General features: G+C 36.7%; 3 protein-coding genes across 3 annotated transcripts; all 3 read right to left on the bottom strand.

Annotated features, from left to right (window-relative positions):
• Positions 1–1,230: 1,230 nt before the first annotated feature.
• Positions 1,231–4,107, bottom strand: LOC106376922 (ELF3-like protein 2). The gene is made up of 6 exons (XM_022695134.2): positions 3,580–4,107; positions 3,402–3,501; positions 3,081–3,328; positions 2,375–2,925; positions 2,239–2,290; positions 1,231–2,149 (listed from the first exon to the last, which is right to left on the bottom strand). Exons 3-6 carry the CDS (start codon positions 3,291–3,293, stop codon positions 1,418–1,420), a joined length of 1,548 nt encoding a protein of 515 aa, XP_022550855.2. The 5' UTR covers positions 3,294–3,328; positions 3,402–3,501; positions 3,580–4,107; the 3' UTR covers positions 1,231–1,417.
• A 7,796-nt stretch (positions 4,108–11,903) lies between these two features.
• On the bottom strand, positions 11,904–14,273 carry LOC125580005. The gene is made up of 2 exons (XM_048743935.1): positions 12,299–14,273; positions 11,904–12,208 (listed from the first exon to the last, which is right to left on the bottom strand). The coding sequence occupies exons 1-2, from the start codon at positions 14,271–14,273 to the stop codon at positions 11,904–11,906; spliced, it is 2,280 nt and encodes a 759-aa protein (XP_048599892.1).
• A 6,403-nt stretch (positions 14,274–20,676) lies between these two features.
• Positions 20,677–23,895, bottom strand: LOC125580004. Its single transcript, XM_048743934.1, has one exon. It carries the CDS (start codon positions 23,893–23,895, stop codon positions 20,677–20,679), a length of 3,219 nt encoding a protein of 1,072 aa, XP_048599891.1.
• Between the last annotated feature and the right edge of the window lie 924 nt (positions 23,896–24,819).

The raw sequence follows: 24,819 nt of genomic DNA, 5'->3' as shown, positions 1-24,819 counted from the left end.
GGCGCCAACTGTTTGATCGGAAAACGGTATAGAACGAGAGAACGTTCGGTCTTAGAAGTGGGTTTAAGCAAAGACGTCTTATTAATGGTCGGAAGAATGTTTCGTCGGTTACAAGGAAAGGAAATGCGTGAAAGGAAAGGTACTGGAGCCTCGGAGGCTTTACCGGAGAGATACAACAAGGCGAGATAACAAAGGTAAAACCCTAATCTAGCTGCCCAGTGTGTATCAGTGATTTCGGATCCCCTTACGTTACATCTCCCTCACCTTATATAACTAACCTCGTGCTCTCCCATGATCTAGTTTGCATCGTCTTCGTGGGCTTCTAACTCGCTGGGCCGAGAAGCCCATGCTGTCTCGGGGAGCCGTTTAGTCGGGGACGCTTAGCCGAGGAATCGACCAAAAGCTCTCTCATGTTACGCCGAGAGACACGCGCTTTGAGCCACCACTCCGAGCCATTGTTTTGTCCTCCGTGGGCCGGGCTGTCTGTTCTTCGGGGACCGGGTCGTCAGTTCTTCGGACCTTGAGGGATGGTCGAATTCACCCTCTACAGGGATGATGGTGTGTACTGAACTTGTTCACCTTTGGTGGTCAAATCAAATTTACAGATGACAAAAGAAAAACCTCTCTGTTTCCAAAAAGTAGATACCGAACACAGATGAGAGTTTCAGAGAACATTCCTCAAAGGTTCCTGGTTTCTAAACGATGTGCTATTTTGGTTATTGGTTTTTATTTTGAAATGTCTTTTTATTTTGAGTGTAGCTTTGTTTTTGCGTGGACACAACTGATCATTGTTGTCTCCTTCTACATATATATCATTACTTCAATGGCTAATAAAATTTAACTTTACAGATGAATATGGATAGAGGACTGGTATTGTTTAGTCTCTAAGCATCATAATCTTGTTGTGAACAAACACAAATTACCCACAGAAGAAAGCAAAGAAACTAAGAGAGAAGACATGATTGAGGCAAATACTCATTTTAGGATTTGTATACTGATGATGAGAATGAATTATTTACAACCCCTTAAACTTGTATTTATACTACCTCAAAATCCGATATTCTTTTTCCCTTTAAGATAACATCTTTATCTACTAAAGACATTTTGTCTGGCCCAACTAATGTGACTTTTTTACTAGTTCACTGAAATTTAAGTCAATTCCAGAGTTAATTATAGTCTTCTTGTTTTGTTGTTCTGGCATTTCCATAACCCTTCAAAATTGGAATGTTATTAATAGAACAAAAGAATCTATCATTTATTTGCTGTTTGTCAATACAATATCAGTATAAGATGTGTGTATGCTTTATGTATAGTGACAGTATTGATTTACATCTTCTCATGAAGAGTAAATAGTATAAAATCTAAGGTATAAGAAGAAGAAATTATAAAGAAAAAGAATGTGGAGAAAGTAAGAAAACTAACTAATCATATGATCTGAGTCCCTCCTTTCTTCCTGAATAGAACGGAAAATTCTTGCAGCAGATTCAGAGGCAGATGTTGAGTTATGAGGAATGGCTTTAATGGCACCAGAAAGTGGTTGCTGTTTCTGCTCATACTCATCAGTGTGATGAGTAGGCTCTGTAGGAAAAAGTGGAAGAACATCAAATTTATGCTTCTCTGGTGGACTTGAAGCTGTACTTCCATGTACCTCACTGTCATTAGACTCCTGAGACTTCTTTAACGAAAACGGAATCGCTTGAGTCATGTGGCTAGATGTGCTTGACCATCTTTGAAGCTGACCAAACGGGTTTGTCTGGTCAAGTACTGCTGTCCTCGGTGGGAAGCAGTTGTGGCTAAACTGAGTAGAAGCAGGGAACCTGGAGGGCGAATCTTGTCCATAAATAGGAACCATGAAAGCTGAAGGAGGAGGAGGACATGGACCTGCGTATGGTTTATAGACCAGACCTTCTGAAGGAGACATTACAGGAACTAACCACTGGTTTTCTTGTGGAGGAAGTAGCTGTTGTTGCCAAATTGGGGTCATGAGCTCTTTGCTTATGAATGGTAAAGGAATCTTTGGTTTCATATGCTCTGGATAGGCTTCGGTTACAGGTTTTTGATTCTCGGTGTTTGGTCTTTTAAACTTTGAACCACCATTGATCTTATTTTTGAGAACCAAGTTTGGCGACTTTGCAACCATTTTCTGAACCTGCATTTTGTTCAGGTTCATGGTGAGATCAGATGGAAGCTGAAAGGCATTAGGAAGCATTGAAACAATCTAGTTATTAGCAACTTTACCATTATCAGTCTATGCAGCTCAAAGACTTGAGTGGCAAAGATCTTCTGCTGACTGAAAATACAGCAAAATATTTATGAATCTGGAATCATAGCAAAAGAGAGAGAGATTGATATAGCAAGTGAGACGGATACATACCTGATCATATAAGCTCTCATCTTCCAAAATCTCTTCTCACCTATCACTCTGGCAACATCATTAGAAGTTGCACTCATACCAGACAAAGAGTCTATTGCAGAGCAGTCTGAGGCATCTTGTTCACATGGAGGCACAGTTTTGGGGGTTCTTCTTCTATACAGTTGAGTTTTCATCACACTAAGAGACCCATTATTGCTTTCATCTTCCAAACACTGTAGTGGCAAAAGTAATTCTCGAATATCAAGATTGTTCAGGAGAGGTTTGAAACCAGCAGCTTCTCCTCTTGATTTACTGGTACTGCTATTATGAAACTGTAGTGACAAATCTGTGTTTGCTTTTGGATCTGTCTCCGGGAGTCTAAAAACAGGAACCTTAAGAGAATCCAAGTTGGTAAGGTTGTACTCATTTTGTTTTATTGAACTAGGTTTAACTGATGATCCTCTAGGACTTGGATAAATCATGCCTTTTTTATTCACCTTCCCTTCAAGATTTGATGCTGGGGAAGTGTTGTAGTTTGGTGATAACTGATTCATTTCAGATCGATCAGTCTGCTGAAAAAAATAAAAAAAAAGTATTCAACAAGAAGTCATATTCAATATGGACAATGTTCATTCTGTTTTGATCAATTCTTCATCTCACCAAGAGTATGCAAATGGCACATACATAATCAAGAACTTGAAGATTAAAAAGTGAGCAAATAACTCACGAGACAAGCGTTGTTGGCTGGAGGAGGAAGAGACAGTGAGAGAGTGGAAGGAGAATCAGAGATCTTGTCGGTCGGAGATGGAAGAATGGAATGTTTATATGGAGACATTGTTTTGCCATCAAATGGCTGAGACAAGCCTCCTCGTTCAGTATCTTTCACATGAACCCTTGGGAACAATGGAGGAATTGTTATCCTCTTCGCCTCATCTTTCATTCCTCCAATTTATCTTCTTCTTGGTCTTCTTCTCCCTACGATCAACCAAACCATATTAATACCTTTCCCCACACGTAACCTCAAGAAAGAACAATAATGATTGGTTACCTTCTGAAATAAGTCAAGATCAAATAATACTTTAGATCGAAAAGAGTAGAATTTCTTTCTTTTTTTTTCTTTGCTAATTAGATGGGAAAGCTAAATCCACCTGAAAGAAACAAATCTTATGAGAGAAGATCAAGAAGAGCATAAGCAAAAAGAAGATATTATGTTTGTGTCGCCCCACAATGGATTCTATACGAGGGGGACGACAAAACACTTCTAAAGGTTTGTGTGTGTATGTGTGACTCTGCGATCATGTCTGGTTCCTTCAAGTAAAGATCCTAACTCACGGGAACTCGGGTTTCAGATTAAACGTGGCGGGTTTTGGTTTGTTAGGTTCGAGTGGTAGGAGAAATGGCGTGTGGGAGGAGTTGTTCGTGTGACTCGGTCTCTTTACATAACACAGCCACATGTTTTCAATCTCTCTCGTGGCTAACTTAAACTTCATCTCCTCCAAAAGAATCTAATTTGGGACTATCTTTTAGCGGAAATATCTGTTTCTGATCACAATCATCTGACACAAAAGTGGAGAGAAGAAGCGTGTTTGGTCGGAATGTGTCTGTTCCCGGTTTAGACGGACCGGAAATAAATGTTTCAGCAGAAAACCAAAGCGTGTTCGGTCGGAATTCGCCAATCACGACGTCTCGTGGTTTTGTCAAAAGTTAACGTGCGGTATAAGCCCTGTTTGGAACCACGTCAGGGCGGCAACCCGAACACAGAGAGTTACCAAAAAATCGGAAGTACTCGGAAATTACGCGGAACCTAGTTTTAAATACAATTTAATATATTTATAATATATTTAGTTAATTTTAAATACGATGACACATGTTGTTAGACATAATTATATACTTTTTATATAAAATTTTAAACAGTTTCTTTTTGATTCATCAAACATTTAGATTATGGTGTGTTTGGTACGAAAAATCCATAAATGAAGTAATTATGTGTTTGTTTTAGGTTTAGTAGCTAATTATAATTATTTATTAATGAATAATTACACAAAATCTATCAATAATGAGTAAAATATAATCTCAACTTTACACGGACAAAAAAAAAAAAACTTACGCGAAATTAGGCGATCAACGCGGAAATTAAACGGTCTTAAGCGGGTCAACACGGCTCAACACCTAGCTACACAGAAATTAGGCGGTCAACGCGGGAATATTCGCCACGGTCAACCTCTGGCTGCCTAGGCGGCCGCGTTTTTGAACATGGGGTATAAGTAAGAATCGAGAATATTGAGTCGTACACATTTTTCCATTTAATTTCTAATTGGATTAAATCAGAATATTTTAAACTTTAAAAATATCTATAAATAGTTATAGTATCAATTCAAATATCATTAGAATATGTTATTATTCATATATTCAAAATATTTAATAATAACTTAAACAACGAAATCATTATATATACAAAGTTTTTCATCATAACATAATATCTTTATTAAAGAAAATAAACTTGAAAATCTCAATGCGTTTAAAATATTTAGTAATAAATTAAATATCAAATTCTTTATATATGATATTTTTTTAGTATAATAAAACTATTTTTATAGCGTTAAATAAACTTGAAAATACTCATTTATAATTAAAATTGTATGCAAAATATATATATGGATTTATCTTTCTTTTTAATTTTTATAAGTTTTTCTATGAAGAATATTTTTTGGATAACACAATGTAAACTATTTTTATAGTATGATAATTATCAAATCAATGAAATTCATTTTTAATTGAAGGCTAATTATAGATTAACAAATCTAATCATTCATTAATATTGATAAATATTTTTTAACACAGTATAAACTATTTTTAGATGATGATAATTATTGAATCAATCTAATTTGTTTTAAAATTTAGGTTAACTATATTTTAACAAATCTTATTATTCATTAAGATTAATAAAGGCTTTATATCCTAAAATAAAATATTTTTAGATAATGATCCTTACTAAATCAATGAAATTAGCTTTCAATTTATGGTTAATTATATATTAAATTTTTAATTCTTCATTAAAGGTATTAAAGACTTTAGCCGCATTTTTTTTTTGTCATCAACTTATAAAACCAAACCGGGTGACAGTATCCATGTGAACGACAAAATACGGTTGCTTCCTAACATTGCGTGCTAGTCCATCCGCCTTTGAATTTTGCGTCTTTGGTACATAGATAATCTCTGATCGGGTGAAACTCTCTTTCAGAAGCTTGACATCTTCCAAATAATTTGCAAAAGCTGGTCATTCTTCTGGTTCCGAAACCATCTTCACCAGTTGAGAACAATCCGTTGCAAACGTAACCTGATATTAACGTAAATTCTTCATACTTTTCATTGCCCAGAGTAGCGCTTCCATCTCCGCATGAAGGGGGGAGAGACTAGCCCTAACATTCCTTGCCCCCAACAATCCATCAAATCTTTCTAAGGTGTTGAACCAACCTTGTCCAGTAAAGGTATAACCCTCTTTCCATGAGCCATCCGAAAAAACACCATCTTCCTGGAATTGACGGCATTATCGTATTTACAATTTGTGGCGTTGTCCTCTGTTCATTCAATATTTGTGCCTCAGCCCACAATATTTGTGCCTCAGCCCACAATATTGACTTTAACCGCTCTAACTTTTAACATGAGAGGTTGAATGCGAAAAATCGGCAAATAATAGTATAGATATAGTTTGGCTTATCCTCTTAGAATTATAAATATGTATTTATAATTTATGTATAAGTTGATATATTGTTTTGGGTTAGATTTATGAGAGAAAATGTGAAATCTTGATTTGGAGTTGCGTAAATAAAACTTGTAATTTATTGAAAACACATCGATTACTCGAGTATTAAATGTAATAAGGGCCGAATCTAATTTTTATTTCACAATTTTGACAATGTACAGGTTATATCACATCACACACTTTTTAAGTATTTATTAGATATTAAGTTAATCTTAATCTATACTATTATTTGAGAATTGAATTTGCTTATTTGTCATATTCTCCATGGTTTTAGACAATTTTCTTATTTTTCATATTATTATAATTTTTGATTAATGAGTCATAAATTTAAGGGAAAATTGGAAAATAAAGACATTTTATATTTCGATTTGTCAGAATAGGACTTTTTGAAAATTATTTAGGTAAGTAGGATTTATAATTTTTTAAATACCATATTGCCCTCAAATTAGCATAGTTAAGATTTATATAATTAATATTAATATTTTGAAATATATTTAACCACTTTTAAAAAACAAAAAAAAAAGTAAAAACAGAAAGTAAAAATAAAGGAAAAACAATAAAAAAAGTAGAAACAAAAGTCGATTTACCCTAGAGATTAACGAACCTCTCTCATCTTCTCCGTCGAAAGCTTGAAGCTCCTCCAATGGCGATTTTGGGTAAGAACAAAGCCATATCGTTTCTTCACTCTTTAACTTTCATTTTTCATCTCTAATCTAGTTATTTTCGTCATTCTCTTCGTTATCAGCCTGAAGAATTGGAGATTTGTTCTTACTCTACGACATCGTCGGACGCTCTTCTTCTTCTTCCACCATCAATTTCATCAACATCTCACGTTTCTAAGAAGGTGAGTTTGCGATTACTTGTTTTGATTCTCTTAACCCTAGATTTCTTAAAGTTTCTCATCACTTAAATCCGATTTCTCTTATTTCTTAATCTAAATTACTTGAATGGGTTGATTAATCTCCTTATACATTACGCAATTCATGGATGTTATTGTTTGGGTGTTTTGATTTTAGTTTCTTATCTTCGATTTTGGTCCTTTTTTGAAAGAGGGAAAATTGACAAATAGATTCGTTTTTGTTGTTTTCCGATTCAAAGGTTTGGTTTTTTGTCAAATCTTCTTCTTTCTTTGTTTGTGCTCTGATTATAAACTTTTTTTCTGTGATTGTAGGTATGTCTGAGGAGTTACCAAAGCGGTTGTTTAAGCCGGGTGAAGAGACCCAAGTGCATTAGATCAATAACAACTGCAAGATGGTACGCTATTTCAAAAGATTGATGGAGTGGTTGCCAAAGGAGTTGGAGACAGTGAAGAAAGATCCTGTTTTTGCTCAGATTTTTAAGCTGTTCGATAATGGTTTGGGATTCTCGGCGAGAGTGATACACGGCTTCTTGTGTAGGGAGCTGTTGACTTACAAAGATCATGAGCTCTGGTTTGTCTTTGCGAGAAGACCTCTCCGATTTTCATTGCTTGAGTTCCACGCAGTTACCGGGCTTCAGTGCGATACTAGTCTCTCACTTAAGGAGTTGGTTGACTGGGATGATGATGGTGGTTTCTGGAGCTTAGTGATCAGGACAAATAAGGGGATTTCTATTTTCGAGCTGTGGGAACATCACAGGGCAGCTGTTAAGAAGTGGAGTAATGCTGATCGAATCAGGCTGGTGTATCTTTGCATCATTGTTTGTATGGTTTGCGGGAGAGATGAGAAGGCACCTATCCCCATCAAGTACGTGAAGTTGGTGATGGATCTTGAGCAGGTTCGAAACTACCCTTGGGGAGTTGCTTCTTTTGACCTTCTATGCGAGTCAATAGCTGAAAAACGAGATAAACTGAAGGAGAATCCAAAGAGTTACGTGTTAGATGGCTTCACCTACGGTCTTCAGATATGGGCTATGGAAGCAATACCAAAGCTTGGAAAGCTCTGTGGAAGAAAACTGAACAAAAGTTTTAAGAACGGTCCTAGATGTGTAAACTGGATGGGAGCTGCAAAGATTTCGTACGAGGAGCTCAACAAGTTGGAGAACATCTTAACACCCAAGGTAAATATTTATTTTAACAAGTAGAAAAACAAACAAATGTTTGTATTAATGATTGACTCTTTTCACCTTTCTTGTGTAGGATGACATATATCCATACATCTCGTGGACAGGGAATTATACAGTGCGTGAAAGTCTTCAATTTAGCAGACGAGATGAGGTAGAGGATGATAGAGTCAAGCTTCTCATGCAGATGATAATGAAGCAGTTTGACTTCAGTGGTCATAATTGGGAGTACGAAGAGACACCAGTCTTTTCTTTTGGGGTTGATAACAAAGAAGGTGAGAAGGAGAAAGTAGCTACGCATGAGGGAGAAAGTGGGAGTGATGAAGAGCCTAACAACAAGGATGGTGAAGGTGGGAGCGATGAAGCAGCTGGGAGCAATGAAGCAAGTGGGAGTGATGAGGAGTTTCAAACTCCAAAAGGATCAGCAACCATAAGGGCGAGAGATACAAAGGGAAAGAAGAGGCTCCCTGATCGTCGAATGGAAAAAAGGAAGCATAAGGTCCTACATACTAGACCACAACAGGCGCCCTTTGATGAAGATATGAAGACTTTTGTGACGCAGTTGTTTCAGCAAGGTTTTGCTGCGATGGAAGAGAGGCTAGAGAAAAAGATGGATGAAAAATTTGAGGGAGTGCAGTCTGAGCTTAAAAATTCCCGTGGGGATTCAACCGTCCAAGCTGAGCATGGAGATCCATCTGCGAGCAAGCCAGCGCCTAGCCACCCATCGCCTAGCAAGCCAGCGCCTAGCAACCCATCGCCTAGGAAGCCATATCCTACGAAGCCATCGCCTAGCAAGCCATCTCCGAGGATGTCCAAACGCTTGGTAAACAACCACTAGTCTTCATAACTCTCTGCAATGTGTCTTAACTTCTTTTAGTGTTAGTTTCATGTGTTTATCGGCCTTGTGATGTGTTTTGCATTGTCTCGTTTTGGAAGTGTGTTTGGTTTGTAATTGTTGTTCAAAATCAGGCTTAATTTTGTATCTGCATTATGATGTGTGTTTTGTTATGTGAACTATGTGTAAGATATTTATATGAATTTTATTAGTTTATAAAATCATGTTTTTTATGAATTCCTTGTGTATGCTTAATAACTGGTTTTTTATGAATTGCTTGTGTATTTTGAATCTGATTTTTGTATGAATTGCTTGTGTGTTTTGAATCAGGGTTTTTTATGAATTGCTTGTGTACTTTGAAACAAGATGTAAATTTCAGTCAAGCGGATGATATGGACGAACCAATAGGTACGCAAAGCCTTGAAGGACTTTCTCAAGCCTCGTACGTACCCGATTTTGATCCATCACAGACCAATAACGACAACGATGCAAGTGATTGGTGGACTCCAATGACTACTGTCCGGAAACTACGAAAAGGTGGATCAAAGCAATCAAATGCACCTCTAACATCGGCAAAGTGGGATAGATGGACTGGAGGACCAAGCAAGAAGCTTCAGCTTAGTGACTCACCAATGGCAGATGACGGTTCTCCACAGGTGTCACTGTATTATTTTACCGAAGAATCGTGGGATAGATTCACGAAATGGTCTACGAATCCAACATCTTTGAGGATTGGTCCCTCTGTCTTTAATTTGACCTTCGCACAGAGAATAGTTTGTGCTGGAAAATGGCTTGGAAACGAGGTATTATTTTCTTAACATATATTTGTAACATATATTTGATTGTGCATTGGGTAATTGTCCATGTGAATATTCAGGAAATGGATGCGATGATGTATATATGGCGAGAGAAGACATCTTTGAGGCGTTGGAATATAGACCGTGTTGCTTTCATGAACGCCATGTTCTGCCTCCAGATCGAGAAAGAATACGAGAAGTGTAAAGACGACAAAAGAGGCTACGTAGTACCCGATCTTCTTCTTGCTTATGGGAGAGGAGAGCTTCCATCTCATAGGCGGACTAATAGAGTTTGGGGTGTCGATGTTGATCATCTCTACTTTCCTCTGTTTGTCAATGGTAATTATCCATGCTTCCTCTACACGTCTCCGTTATTCAAGTATTTTTTTTAACAAAATAAGTGATGTCCGTTGCAGGTAATCATTGGGTTGATGTATGCGTCAACATGATTGAGAAGAAAGTGGAAGTCTATGATTGCAATCGGGGAAGGAATAGGCAATACGTAGAGAATTTTGCTTGTATGATTCCTAGAATTGTCAAGGCAGTTGGTCCACCTAAGAGCAAGTTACTCCTTACATCCTATTCGATTGTAGATATGCCAATGCAGACAAGATTGAACAAGTCTTGTGCTGATTTCGGGGCACTCAAACACTTGGAGTGCATCCTTCTTGGTCTCGACCTCAGTTTAGTGGAAGACGGAATAATGTCTGGTTACCGACAGAAAATTGCTTATGATATATGGGAGGCTGCCCATGATCCCATTTTAATCCAGCTTATGGCACAACACATCCCTTTGGATTTTGAGAGTTCTACTTTTTATGACCTTGAAGAAGACTGATTATGTGTGTTTGTTTAGGTTTACCAGGAATGTTGTGACAATACTCTATTTTAGAGTTTTCTAGAAATTATGTGACATGACACTATTTTAGTTTACTAGTTATTTGTGGTTTGATTTTGCATGAAATATTTACAACTAAAATATCCAATTACACTAAACCACTAAACTTATCAATCTTTACCCTAAACCACTAACGAACCCAATATTTACCCTAAAGCCTAAATGAACCCTATACATAAGAACTCTTTACTCTAAACTCTTACCATTTGTGTTGAGAATGACATGTATTTGTTTAATAATTCCATTTGTAGTTCTTATAGCCACTAATAATGTATTTTTTTGTTTCATGTATAATCACTACTTTAGTGGATATATGGTGAAATACATACCCTTACTAATCCCTAACGAACCCCTAAATCGTTTTTCATTATATTTAATAGATCTGCCTCAGGTATAAAACATGTTTTCTACGTCATGAAACGACGTAGTTTTGTATTATTTTTTGACCTAATGCCTTTTCTTCCTCATTCTTTCACGACAGAGAAAAATCAAGGGGAGAGAACTTGGGAGATCAACTCAATCATGTCTTCGGTCGGTTCTTCTGTCGATTCAAGATATCAGCACACCAAACAAAGAGGAATTCCGAAAAGATGCAATTGCGGCAAGGCAGTGCATCTTTTCACTTCAACAACTGTCAAAAAATCCGGGAAGATTGTTCCATTGTTGTCCGATGGGATCTGAGATGGTTAGTCTGTATTCATATAACCTTTTCGTCGCTCCAATCTAACTGTTTGTTGATGTTAATGATGAAGGACAAAACTCACTTGTTCAAATGGACTGATAAGTCAGTTGTTGAGGAAATTGAAGACTTTCAGGATCTGTTTGATGTGCTGCTAGTGGACAATTCCGAGTTTCAAAAATCAGTACGAGCTTCTGAGACAATGCTGAAACGACATAAGAGTAGACTTGAAGAGATGGAAGATGCAATTGCTCGTTGTGAAGAAAATTCCATCGAATGCATTAGAGAGTTAAGGATCATCAAAGCTTTGTTTGTGTGTTGTTTTGCTATGGTCTTCATGTACCTTACCTATGCATGATGTTCAATTTCTTGTTCTGTTTTTTCTGAATAAATGTAAGACTATGTTCTTTGATGTTTTTGGTGATTTGCATCGAATATAACAAAAAAATTGCAAAAATCAAACTGTCAATAGGAAGATTCGATTTGTCTCAACAATGTTGTAAGCAAACATCAAATAACAGAGAACACACACAACAAACTAGATAGGTTTATCACATGTTCCTCTCATGTGTCCCTCCATACCACACCGGCTGCACTTGTGCTTTTTCTTCTTTGTTGATCCTTGAGAAGATTTAATCTTGTCTTCTACTGTTTCATACCTTCTCTTTACTGGTCTACCAGCACTCTTTCTTGACTCTGGTGGTAAGATCTTCGCAAGTTTAACCTCATCTGGGACATTCCATTCAGCCTCTGGAACTGGTATGGGATTAATGGATTCCACGTAGGCAGCTCTCCACGTTGCAGTGCTATAGACGCCATCAGTAAATCGGTGTACTTCCATACCTGTGTCAAAAAAAAGACCGACCAATGTCTAAATGCTGCAAAAATGCTGGAATATATAGGTACCAAGATAATGTTTATATACTTCCATACCTCGAGAATAAATTGCAGGAATGACGTGTCTGCATGGAATTTTTCCTAAATCAAATTTCCCACATGTGCATGTTCTGGTTTCCAGATCAACATGACAATCATATATGTCTCCTTTAACAAGTGATCTGAAGTTGTCAACCTTCTGAACCTGAAACCCTCGAGCCTTCACGATTCTCATATCAATCTTTTTCTCCACCTTATCGGTTAAAGGATCAATATGTTTGGAGCTTAACATGCGACGCTCATAGAACCATCGGGTCATCATTTCTCTTATACTATCTAGCAAAGGAATTACTGGAAATTGTCTAGGAGATCTCAGAGCTGAATTAATCGACTCAGCTGGGTTATTGGTCCTGATGTCATACCTGGATCCAAGGAAGAGAGAACGAGCCCATTTTCTCACATCAGCCTCCTGTAGATATCTTCCAAGTGCCGGACTGATATCAACAATTTCTGTGAAACGTTCCTGAAATTCACTATACCTATATGCCTTTGAAGCCTTCTCGACCAAGGCAGTGAACCCCTTTGTCCTCAAGAATTTAACTACATTGGTCAGCAAGTGGTGTATACAAATTCCGTGCTTTGATCGTGGGTAGACATCCCTGATTGCTTTAGCAATTGACGCATGTCTATCTGACACAAAAGCTAAGTCTTTACTATCAGGAATAACCACACTCAACTGTCTGAAGAACCACTCCCATGATTCTTCATTCTCTGAATCAGCAACTCCAAATGCAATTGGATACAAGTTGGAGTTACCATCTACAGCTGTAGCAACAAGTAGAACTCCTTTATATTTATTTTTCAGAAAAGTTCCATCAACAACAATCACCCTACGCATATGACTGTGAAATCCTCTAACTGATTGCCCAAACGACATAAATAGATACATGAATCTACCATCCTTCTTAGTTTCATAGTGAGTGTGTGTACCAGGATTAGCTTCTTTAATCATATGCAAATATTTTGGTATCTTTGCATAACTTTCGTCTGGTATACCTCTAACAGCTGCAATTGCATACTCACGAGCTTCCCAAGCGTGCCAATAAGTAATTTCGCAGCTATGTTCTAGCCTCATAAACTGAATGATGTCGTTTGCTTTGGGGCCATCATTGGCATCATCAAATCGATGTTGTATCAGCTTTCCAATAGTTCTTGCCGACGCCGTTTTTCCGAAGTTGCTTTTCTTTGAAGGAGCACATGAGTGTATACCCACACACTTATTGATCATGAAATATGTAGACCCATCAACACATTCCGCACGCACAGTCCAGTTGCACGTATTATCCTTACATCGTATAGACCACCACTTTTTCGTTGATTTGGTAACAAGGAAATCGTAATTATTCTTCATCGCCCAAATTTCCATTGTTGCCTTTAGGACACGTTTACTTCGGAAAAGTTGATCTTTCTTCACGAAATCTGTGTTCCCAGCTCGGCTTTCCTTTTCACTATCGCCATACTTTTCACTCTTTGAACCAGCATGACCGGAACCATCCTCAACGACATGATTCTTCCTTTTATCACAACACTTTGTTGATGGTTCTGCAAAATCTCCCAGATTTATGTCAGGAACTTCACCTTCCTCAACATTACTTGAATCACACAGTTCCTTATTCAGATCGATATTGACTCGTTCCTTTTCCTTTATACCAGTACCAGTACCAGAGAACGTGACACACAAGGTTGTAGAGGAACCCTTCTTTGCGTAGCCCACAAAGTTACACACTTGTCGATCATTACTGATACTAATTGGAGGATTTCCTCTTTGATTGACCATCTCATAACTGAACTCGACATTAACCAAATTAGGGTCGACCCCATAATCTTCACACACCATGATCTTGAGTTCCTCCAGTAAAGTAGTAGTTTCTAATGTCACCATTCGACCACGCCTTTGTTTGTCTGCCAAGAAACTCCACTCGTCACTGAAACTTGACATCCATACACCAGATTTAACGTAGATTAGAACCATCTTATGTTGGTTGATAGAAGAAATTTTTGTCGATGAAGAAGAGAGAGGAACAAGGAACGAGGGAGATAGAGATCGTGTGAAGAGAAAAGGGAGAAAATCGTGGGGGGGGGGAAGATATTTAGGAAATATTTAGTTAGGATATATTTAGGAAAGATATGATCACGAAATTTGGAAGTTTCCATTTTTACTTTATTTGGCAAGAATATACATCATACGTAAGGCAGAAATATGTAGAGACAATGAAACTACATTCTGCCTTAGGCTATTATATAGTAAAATGCAGAACAAGGTATGACTTGTAAAAAAGAAAAGGTATTTCACTGACTCTAGGATATAACTTGTAAAAAAGCCGTAGGTAGACTGAAGATATCAAGATAGAATATTACGACAAAAAATCTAGCTAAGGTAAACTATTGAAGAAAGTGTAGTTTATATTTTCTATCCAAGGTAAACCTATGTACAATACTTTATATTCGATTTGTAGACTACGTAGATGGCTTGAATAAGTATTCTGTTATAGCTTTGATATTAAATAAAACATAGTTCCACAATTTTTAAAAATTAAATTTAAACATAAAAGTATATATACTTTGGTTTCTAATGATTCTACATTTTTTTATATTTTTTTACCTAAGTTTACTATTTTTTCCACAACACAAGGGCAAAACCAGTCCAAAACGACCAAAGTCTTATTTTGACAAACAAACTTCGAAAATGTCTTGTTTTTCCAATTCTCCCTAAATTTAAATATTATACTATTATTCAAATTTTATTAAATAAGTAGAAACAATAATTAGGATAGAATTCTAAATATTTTACTTGATCCGATCTTTAACTAGATTTTACCAGCGCTTTTAAAGTGCGAGATAACATTTTGGTTACATTTTTCAATTCAAAAGTTACTATCATTTTTTATTTAAATTTTAATATTTGAGCTTTAACATCTATAATTGAGAGTAATTATTTTGACGGCTCAAAATGTTAGGCATTCATGTTTTCGATTCAGTTTATTAGGGTTAGGATGTTAAAGACCCGGTAATGTGGATTTAGGACATGTTTTTATTTTCTTATAAAACTTGTAGTGGAAGCGAATTAGGAATAGATTGAGTTTAATCCATGGTTAAAGGAAAAAATTCCAAAAAATGCTTAAAAACAAGAGTTAAACCTGGAAAACCACAAAAAATCAGGTGATTAGAGTAATTCGGCGATTTTGAATATTATTAATTTATAAATTATAATTATATATATAAATTAAAAATAATTAATATTTTATTATATTTCAAATATTCAGGTACCCGTTCGGTTTTTGGTTTGGTTTCAGTTTTTATGTTTTAGAGAAATGAAAACCGTTTATTTTTTTTTATAATTTCGGTTCGATTTCACTTCTGATTTTTAGTCGGTTCGGGTACAGTTTTTGGTAGTGTCTTGAAACCTGATCCGGACCCACAGTTGAACCAGTAAACCCGGTGAAAGATAAATCCAGTTTGGGTTTTGTAAAAAAAACAATATTTAAAAACCCCAATTAAACCTGCAAAAAATCGTTAAAAACCAGAACTCGGTTACCGGTTAAATCATTGGTTTGAACCAATAAATAACTTTTACATTTTTTTTAGTTTTTAATTATGATTTTTTAATCTGTTTTGTATTCTAAATTTTAATTAAGAAGTTAGGTTGTACATGTTCTAAGTTTTTGCTTATCATAAATCTCGCTTACTACGTTTTATATATTCTAAGCTCTACTATGTTTTCCATTCTTTTTCGTGAATCGCATGAGTTTATTTTATGTTTTTGTTTTACATGTTTCTAACTAAATATGTTTTGTCTTAAAAGTCACAGATTTTATTCATATTGTTTATGCAAAACCATATGATTTGAATCATGTTCTGCAGTGATTTTTTTTACATTAGATATTTAAATATTTCTGAATTTTAAGTCTTGATATATTTTCGTTGGATGTCATAACTCTTAAGTTCTTAATTTGTTACAAAAAAAAATTAAATAGTCTAAACTATTTTTTTATATTTTGTACGTTAAATGAAACTAAAAATATAGTTTTTTCTAAAGCATAACCAAACTATTATTTCATGTTTTAAACAGCATTTAAGAAATACTTAACTTTAGTTTATAATATATATTATTACATAATAACATTAATTAATTTATTAACATGCGATTCATCCGCGGTTAATATTGTGACCCAGTAATCCGGGAGGTTGTCCAGTTTGGTGTTTGAGTCGGATTTTAAAATACTGCTTTTTGTGTTTCAGATAATATGCCAAATATTTCCATTACAGATTTTCTGTATAATAAACTGTATTAATTATGATTAAGCCATTGTAGGTATTTAAACCCTTTTAACCAAGTGATCTTGACCTATTGATAAATGGTTCACAGCTGTGAATACCACCCTGAGTTTGATTCTCTTTGGCCACTCGGGATGCTTTAAGTGGTACAGAAACACGGATTCTGCGGACCTCGTGGTGATTAGTCATTGGATCTAGAAAACCTTTGAAATCACACCACGGTTATAAAAAAATAATATATATATATATATATATATATATATATATATATATATATATAATGTAATGGCATGGCTTTGTAAATACTTACAAAACAGAAACATACTTAAAACCAGAGTCTTTTGTTTTAATGGTATAGATATAACATAATCTTTTCAAACTAACTATTTTCTGATCTGGACATAGATACTAGATATATATCACCAAATCATATACTCTAGTTTCTATATGTTATTCCTCTGTTATCAACAAATCACAAGTTCTTTATCGGTTTTTATCTACAAATTTAATTTCTCAAAATTATTATAAATTTTAAATATATACAAAAATTGCTTACCGTAAATAATATTTATATAATACTATCACGTGATATCGCAGAAAGTCATCTCGAATAAAAATAAATATAATTTAGAAAAAATCTAATATTAGATGATCGGGTTACATTATTAAAAAAAATTCTAATTATTTTATCAGAATACTCCATTTATTTTGAAACAATTTGTTAGTGGAATCTACAATGGGTTTAGATTATACATAATTACTTGTTTATATATATAGATATGGAGATATCCAAAAGTTTGAGAATATGTAATTAGGAAAATAAAAATTGCATAAAATTATTAGAAAAATGCTTAAAAATATTATACCGTATAATTATCCAAAAATATAATTAAATAGCATATTATGAAATTCGTAAATAAGATATAATAATATTCTTTAATACCATAAAAATAGTAGTTTCTAACTAAATGGATTTTTTCTTATTAAAAGAGTTATTAAATATTTTAAAATTCTAAAGGAAATTTATTTATTTAACATCATTAAGAAAAATGTAAAAATAAAATTTTAATAAACTAAAATAGAAACTCGTTATTATTTGTTTTATTAAATATCGGGAGGTTCGGGCCAGAGCCCTTAATTCTTTATTTTTAAACTACATGTTCTAAATATAAAACATTGTTATATATTTTATTTTAAAATATTGTCATTTTTATACTAAACTATTTTTTATATATTGGTATGATTTATAAAAATCATTAGAAAAAAAAAGAAATAGACCATAGACAGTATTATTAATGGTAACCAAGTCGCCTTGGTCTTGTGGTAAAGGGGCTCCAACTGGAGTTTCCGTCCTGGGTTTGAGTAGCATTGGCCACCCATAGACGCTTTAACTGGCAAGAAAACTCGGATTTCTACGAACTTCGTGAGATTAGTCTTTGGGCCTAGAAAGTCTTTGGGAGCCCCACGGTTATAAAATATATATATATATATATTATTAATGGCAATTACTAAAATAGTTTATTCATTAAATATATTATTGTAAGAATTAACAATTTTAAGAATTAACATAAGAACGACACATATGAAAAGTATATAATTTTTTTTTTTTGACAACAAGACATTCACAGACTCAACTTGACTTTGTAAACCAAACCGGTAACTCCGCATCCATGTGAACGACGAAAGACGGTTGTTTCCTAGCACTGCGTGCTAAGCTATCCACCCTTATATTCTCTGTCCGAGGTACATGAATGATCTCTGAGTTGTTTAAACTTCTTTGGAGGACCTTGATATCAAATATCTATATCTGTAATGCATGCTCTTTTAATTATATATATCTTTTTAATGTTGGCACTTGGGCACATTGGTACATATAAGAAACTGATTTCAGATCTGTTCTTTTACAAGATAAATAATAACCAAGTCATTATGTATGTATACATGCAGATATGTGCTGATTGCTGGATAGTGTTAGTGGAAGAAAATTTAATTAGTACTACTAATTTTATTTACAGAGAACTGTTTCTTGAGAAATTGTTTAAAGATGTTTCTTTTGATTGTTTAAATATAAAGACATGATTTCTTTTTTGAGAAAATTGGTAAAAAGAAACACTTAGAACTTGGATTTGTCTCACTATGACCTTGTCTAAAAATTTGGTCTCACTAGAACTATAATTACGGTTAATATTATTATACCTTTAGATTTTTTAAAAATTATCCTAATTAAAATATAAAATATTTGTTTTTCTCTTTTTAATATAGAAAATTTGCACTACATAACCTAAAAACTATTTTAATTAGGTATATGGAAATCTGCTGTAGATCTTTCATAAATACCAAATGTATCCCTATAAAATAGATATGTCAACTAAATAACAAATAGCCTTTAGGTTTTTGCAGCAAAATATGTTATGATTTGTTGTCTCCTTTCACATACATTTTTTTATTCTTCAACCACCTGAACATCAAAAGAAGAATAAAGAACCGTAACTTTCTTCAAGGGCCTGCAATTTCAATGATTTAGATGTCGAAAGGTTTCATCTTTGTGTCCCAGTAAGGCTTCCTCTCCACTGTCGTGATAGCAAAAGTCTACATCTCTTCCTCCATCGTTGTGTTTCTGTCCGCCTATGTGGCGCAGCGTATCAACGGTAACTCAGCTCAAATCTAAAGATTTAGGTTAAATCTTTAGAGACCTGACTTCTTGAATCGAAGAACTTAATCAAATTCGATACAAGGCTCTCGTATTGACGACAGAATCGAATCAATGCAAGGCTTTAGAGAAACTCTAGTTTATTATCTTTCAAAAACTACTTATCAAAGCCAACTTACAATCCCTTATATAGGATCCTAGAGACGGTTTATAATAACCTAACTCTGTTAAAAATAGAAACTCTACTAAAAGGAATTCATAATTAGAAAAGGAAATCTTCTAAAAACCGAAATAGAAAAAAGGTTGCTTGGCGGTGAAGGTATCATGATGCTGCATCAGGTCCCCCGGGGTGAGAAAGATTCGACCTCGAATCAGGAACCGGATCCGGTGGTGCATAGCGAGAGAGATAACGAACATTGAATACATCCGAGGTAGTGATATGAGCTGGAAGTTGCAGACGATATACATTATCATTAATACGCTCCAAGACTGTGAGAGGACCTATTTTCTTTGCCTTGAGTTTGTTATAAGCATGAGCTGGCATTCGATCCTTAGTGAGAAACACCCAAACTTGATCAACAACTTCAAATAGGACACGGCGACGATGAGAATCAGACGCTGCTTTGTACTTTGACGAGGAGGACTGAAGATTGGTGATAATCTGCGCATGAACTTGATGAATATTGTCGACAAAATCAGTAGCGACTCCATGAAGACGGGTATGGTCTGGAAGAGTAGTTAAATCCAAAGGACCACGAGGAAGAAGACCATAAACGACCTGAAATGGACTGAAACCTGAACTTCGATTGAGTGCATGATTATGAGCAAACTCTGCTTGAGGAAGTTTTGAATCCCACGATTTAATGGAATCACCAACAAGACATCGTAGCAAGTTACCCAACAATCTATTGGTCACCTCTGTTTGACCGTCCGTTTGGGGATGATAAGCGGAACTCATGTCGAGACTGGTGCCGAGAAGCTTCCAAAGATATCGCCAGAAGTGACCCAAGAAGCGTGAATCACGGTCTGAGACAATAGAAGTAGGCAACCCATGAAGTCTATAAACCTCACGGAAGAAGAGTGTCGCAACTTGAACTGCATCCGTCATTTTTTTACAGGGAACAAAGTGCACCATTTTTGAGAATCGATCCACGACAACAAAGATTGAATCAAACCTTTTTTGTGTACGAGGAAGACCCATGACGAAATCCATACTGATGTCAGTCCACGGTTGCGTTGGTATAGGTAACGGCATGTAGAGACCAGCGTTTGTAGCATGTCCTTTCGACGTTTGACAGGTCGTGCATCTCTCCACAAAACGCTCAACATCGCGTCTTAGAGCCAGCCAGAAATATGAGGCAGAGATCAAATGCAATGTTCTGTCGCATCCTATATGACCCTCATTATGTGTTTCAGCGATTAGTTGAAGACGGAGGCTACAATCCGGAACTCAGAGACGGTCGCCACGAAAAAGAAACCCATCATGAAGAGTGAAATCGCGTGATACGCCATTCTGAACATCAAGAAGAATCCGACCAAAATATTCATCAGACTCGTAGAAGTCAGCAAAAGCTGCAAAGCCGGGAACTGAAACATGAAGAACACCCAGCAAAGAACGACGACGGCTTAGTGCGTCAGCCACTCGATTGGAGATACCCGACGTGTGCTTGATAACAAAAGTAAACTGCTGTAAATAAGACACCCACGAGGCATGACTTGCCGAGACCTTATCTTGACTACTCAAGTGTTTTAACGCATCGTGATCTGTATAGAGAACGAATTCTTTATGAAAAAGATAATGTCTCCAGTGCTTGATTGCTTGAACCACGGCATAAAACTCCACATCATAAGTACTACAACGTAAACGAGCTCCTGCCAGCTTTTCACTGAAGAAGGCGATAGGCCGGTTTCGCTGACTCAAGACAGCACCGATTCCCAACTTAGAAGCATCACAATGGAGTTCAAAGACCAGGGTAAAATCAGGTAGAGCAAGTATAGGAGCTGAAATCAACTTTGATTTGATAATCTCAAACGCGGTGGCTGCGGCGGGAGTCCATGTGAAGACACCATCCCGTCGAATACAATCCGTGAGAGGCGCCATTAAGCTGCTAAACTGTGGCACAAATCTTCGATAAAAAGATGCGAGACCATGAAAGCTTCGTGTCTCAGACAATGTAGATGGAGTTTGCCACGTTTTAATTGCATCCACTTTACTAGTATCCACGGCGAGTCCTTCTGCGGAAACAATGTAGCCGAGAAAGTGGACTTTAGGAGAGCCGAACTCACACTTCTTCATCGTCGCATAGAATTGATCACGACGAAGGATAAGAAGGACTGCTTCCAAGTGTTCAAGATGCTCGGCTAATGACTTACTGAATATCAGAATATCATCAAAGTAAACCACCACAAATTTACCAATAAACGGCCGAAGAGACTGATTCATAACCCGCATGAAGGTACTAGGGGCATTGGAAAGCCCGAAAGGCATAACAAGCCATTCAAACAGCCCTTCTCTGGTTTTGAATGCTGTCTTCCACTCATCACCCGGTTGAATACGGATTTGATGGTATCCACTGCGAAGATCGAGTTTAGAAAAGGTTGTTGCAGCACCAATTTGGTCTAATAGATCATCAAGACGTGGTATTGGAAATCGATAGCGGACTATAATCTTATTAATAGCACGGCTATCGACACACATTCTCCATGATCCATCTTTTTTTGGTATGAGCAAAGCTGGAACTGCACACGGACTCAAACTCTCACGCAAGTATCCTTTCGTGATGAGATCCTCAACTTGTCGTCGCAGTTCTTCATGCTCACTTGGACTCATACGGTAATGAGCTCGATTAGGTAGGATAGCATCTGGAACTAGATCAATACGGTGTTGAATATCTCTTAGAGGAGGAAGGCCAGTTGGTAACTCGTCGGGGAAGACGTCCTGAAACTTGGTCAACAGACATTTAAAGCTATCCGGAATTTGCGGTAAAGATGTGTTGACTGGTGAGTTCAGCAGGATCAGAACACGTCCCTCTTCTCGCATCTCTCGCTCAAAAGGTTTGTGTTGGAGAATAAGGACTGGTGAGGACGGTAAACTCTGCTTCTCAGGTAAATAGGGTTGCAGTGTGAAGTTTTTATCGTTGAAACGGAAGCTATAGGTATTGTGATAACCATCGTGTTTTACTCGATGATCAAATAGCCAAGGGCGTCCTAAGAGAAGATGACAAGCGTCCATCGGTGCTACATCACAATAAATTTGATCCTGGAATGTGCCACCAACTGAATATGATATGAGAGCACGTCGAGTAATGGTCAAGTCTGTCTTCTTGTCTAGCCATGCGAGTTTATATGGATATGGATGAAGTTCTGTTGTCAGATTGAGTTTGTTGACAACGTCCTCTGCCACTACGTTTTCACTACTTCCCGAGTCAATAATAAATTTGCAAACCTTGCCGGCAATAGTACACTTCGAGTGGAACAAGTTATGGCGTTGTGGATTGTCATTAATATGGCGTGGAGCAAGGCAAACACGTCGCATCATCAAACAAGGACCAGTGTCTGCGATCAGGTCCTCTGTTTCTTCTAGATTTTCTGCAATTTCCTCATCATAAATAACCTCTACGTCCTTGCCAGCGGCATCAAGAAGAAGTCCCCTGCGATTTCTTTTCGGACAATTGGCTTGTCGATGACCAATCTCTCCGCAAGCGAAACATCGTAGTAAAGATGGTCGAGTTGTTGTCTTATCCGTCAAAGGCACGAGGGCAGTTTCAGCTTGTTGAGGAAGCGAATCATCGGCTAAATTTGTAGACTGCTGTTGCTGAACAGGTCGGGTAGTACGAGACGCAGACCAAGAGTAATTGCTTTTAGTTTGAGATTCAATGGTGAGTGCCTGTTGGTGAGCTTCTGATAAGGTCAGTGGATTAAACAAGTTGATAGTGTGCTGGATCTGTTGACGCAGGCCGGCAGTGAATCGAGCAACCAACTGTCGTTCTGAATCTTGAATATCAACTCTTGTAAGCAGCAAAAAAAATTCTTGGGAATATTCAGCAACTGAACGAGTTCCTTGACGAATATGATGTAGTCGTTGGAACATTAGCAGATCATAGTTGTAAGGCAAGAATGTCTTTTTAAGTTTTGATTTAAGCTTATCCCATGACATGATCTTGGGTTTTCCAAGACGGGCTCGTGTAGTTTTTAGTTGTATCCACCATGCTGCTGCTCTGTTGCGGAATCGCATTGTTAACAACGGAACACAACGTTCCATTGGTGCTCTCTTGAATTCAAGAATTTCTTCAACTGTGACTATCCAATCCAGAAGTTCTTCGGCGGATGAGTTGCCATGGAACTCTGGAATCTCTGTTTTGAATCCTGTTTCCCATGGAACAACAGCTGCTGCACCGCGAATGTTATCTTGACCGAGTACACGGTCGTTGAGAGGAGCGAAGGGGTTCACATGTTCTGCTGCTGCGGCGGCAAATAGGTTTGCTTCTTCATCGTCTTCTGCATCGTTGTTGCTCGCACGTTCAACATTATCGCGAACTTGTGGTTGTTGTTGAACATTAAGGTTGTGGAGGGCGGCGGCGATAGTTTGCATCTGAGCCTGAAGCTCAGCGATTGCATCACGGGTGATTTCTGCTTCGGTTCGAACAGGTGCTCGTCGAGGTCTTGCCATGGTGAATGGAAAAATTTTCGAGGAGCGTAGCAAAGCTCTGATACCAACCTGGCGCAGCGTATCAACGGTAACTCAGCTCAAATCTAAAGATTTAGGTTAAATCTGTAGAGACCTGACTTCTTGAATCGAAGAACTTAATCAAATTCGATACAAGGCTCTCGTATTGACGACATAATCGAATCAATGCAAGGCTTTAGAGAAACTCTAGTTTATTATCTTTCAAAAACTACTTATCAAAGCCAACTTACAATCCCTTATATAGGATCCTAGAGACGGTTTATAATAACCTAACTCTGTTAAAAATAGAAAATCTACTAAAAGGAATTCATAATTAGAAAAGGAAATCTTCTAAAAACCGAAATAGAAAAACAGTTGCTTGGCGGTGAAGGTATCATGATGTTGCATCACTATGCCTTCACCGTTGCCGTTGTCGTGTTCCCATAAAACGGACATGAAATCCAAATTCTGACTGGTCTTATTTGTCAGGCTCTCATCTGTAAAGTCTAGAGCTTATTTGTTGTCAGATTCATATTGATAGTTGTGTTTTATGCTGAATTTTGATGACAACTTGTTTCTTTTGGTTGAAAGCTTGTGCCTTTACGGTAGTGGGTTTTACTTTGCATTAACACTTTGTGAATGGCATCTGTTATGTCACATCTGTTATCTTTCGAGCCAGAGAAGGAAGTTCTAGCTCTCTTTTCCTCTTGTGAGTTCTATTACCGACAATTGCGATTTTTATCCTGCCATAATACCGGATTCAACACACACACATAAGGCCCACAGTAAAATTTCTTGCGTTTATGCCGCTCTAAAAATAGCAACACAGTCTACCGATTGATTTGGTTTCTAACATTTTCTTTTGCCTCAAATATTTTGCAAATCTGGTTTTACATAGGGAATAGCTCTGCACCTCAAACGTACTGG

The sequence above is a fragment of the Brassica napus genome, chromosome C1 (genome assembly GCF_020379485.1).
Source record: "Brassica napus cultivar Da-Ae chromosome C1, Da-Ae, whole genome shotgun sequence".
Classification (NCBI taxonomy): Eukaryota; Viridiplantae; Streptophyta; class Magnoliopsida; order Brassicales; family Brassicaceae; genus Brassica; species Brassica napus.
Note: the sequence above shows the minus strand (reverse complement) of the source record. Positions and strands in the feature narration are given on the sequence as shown.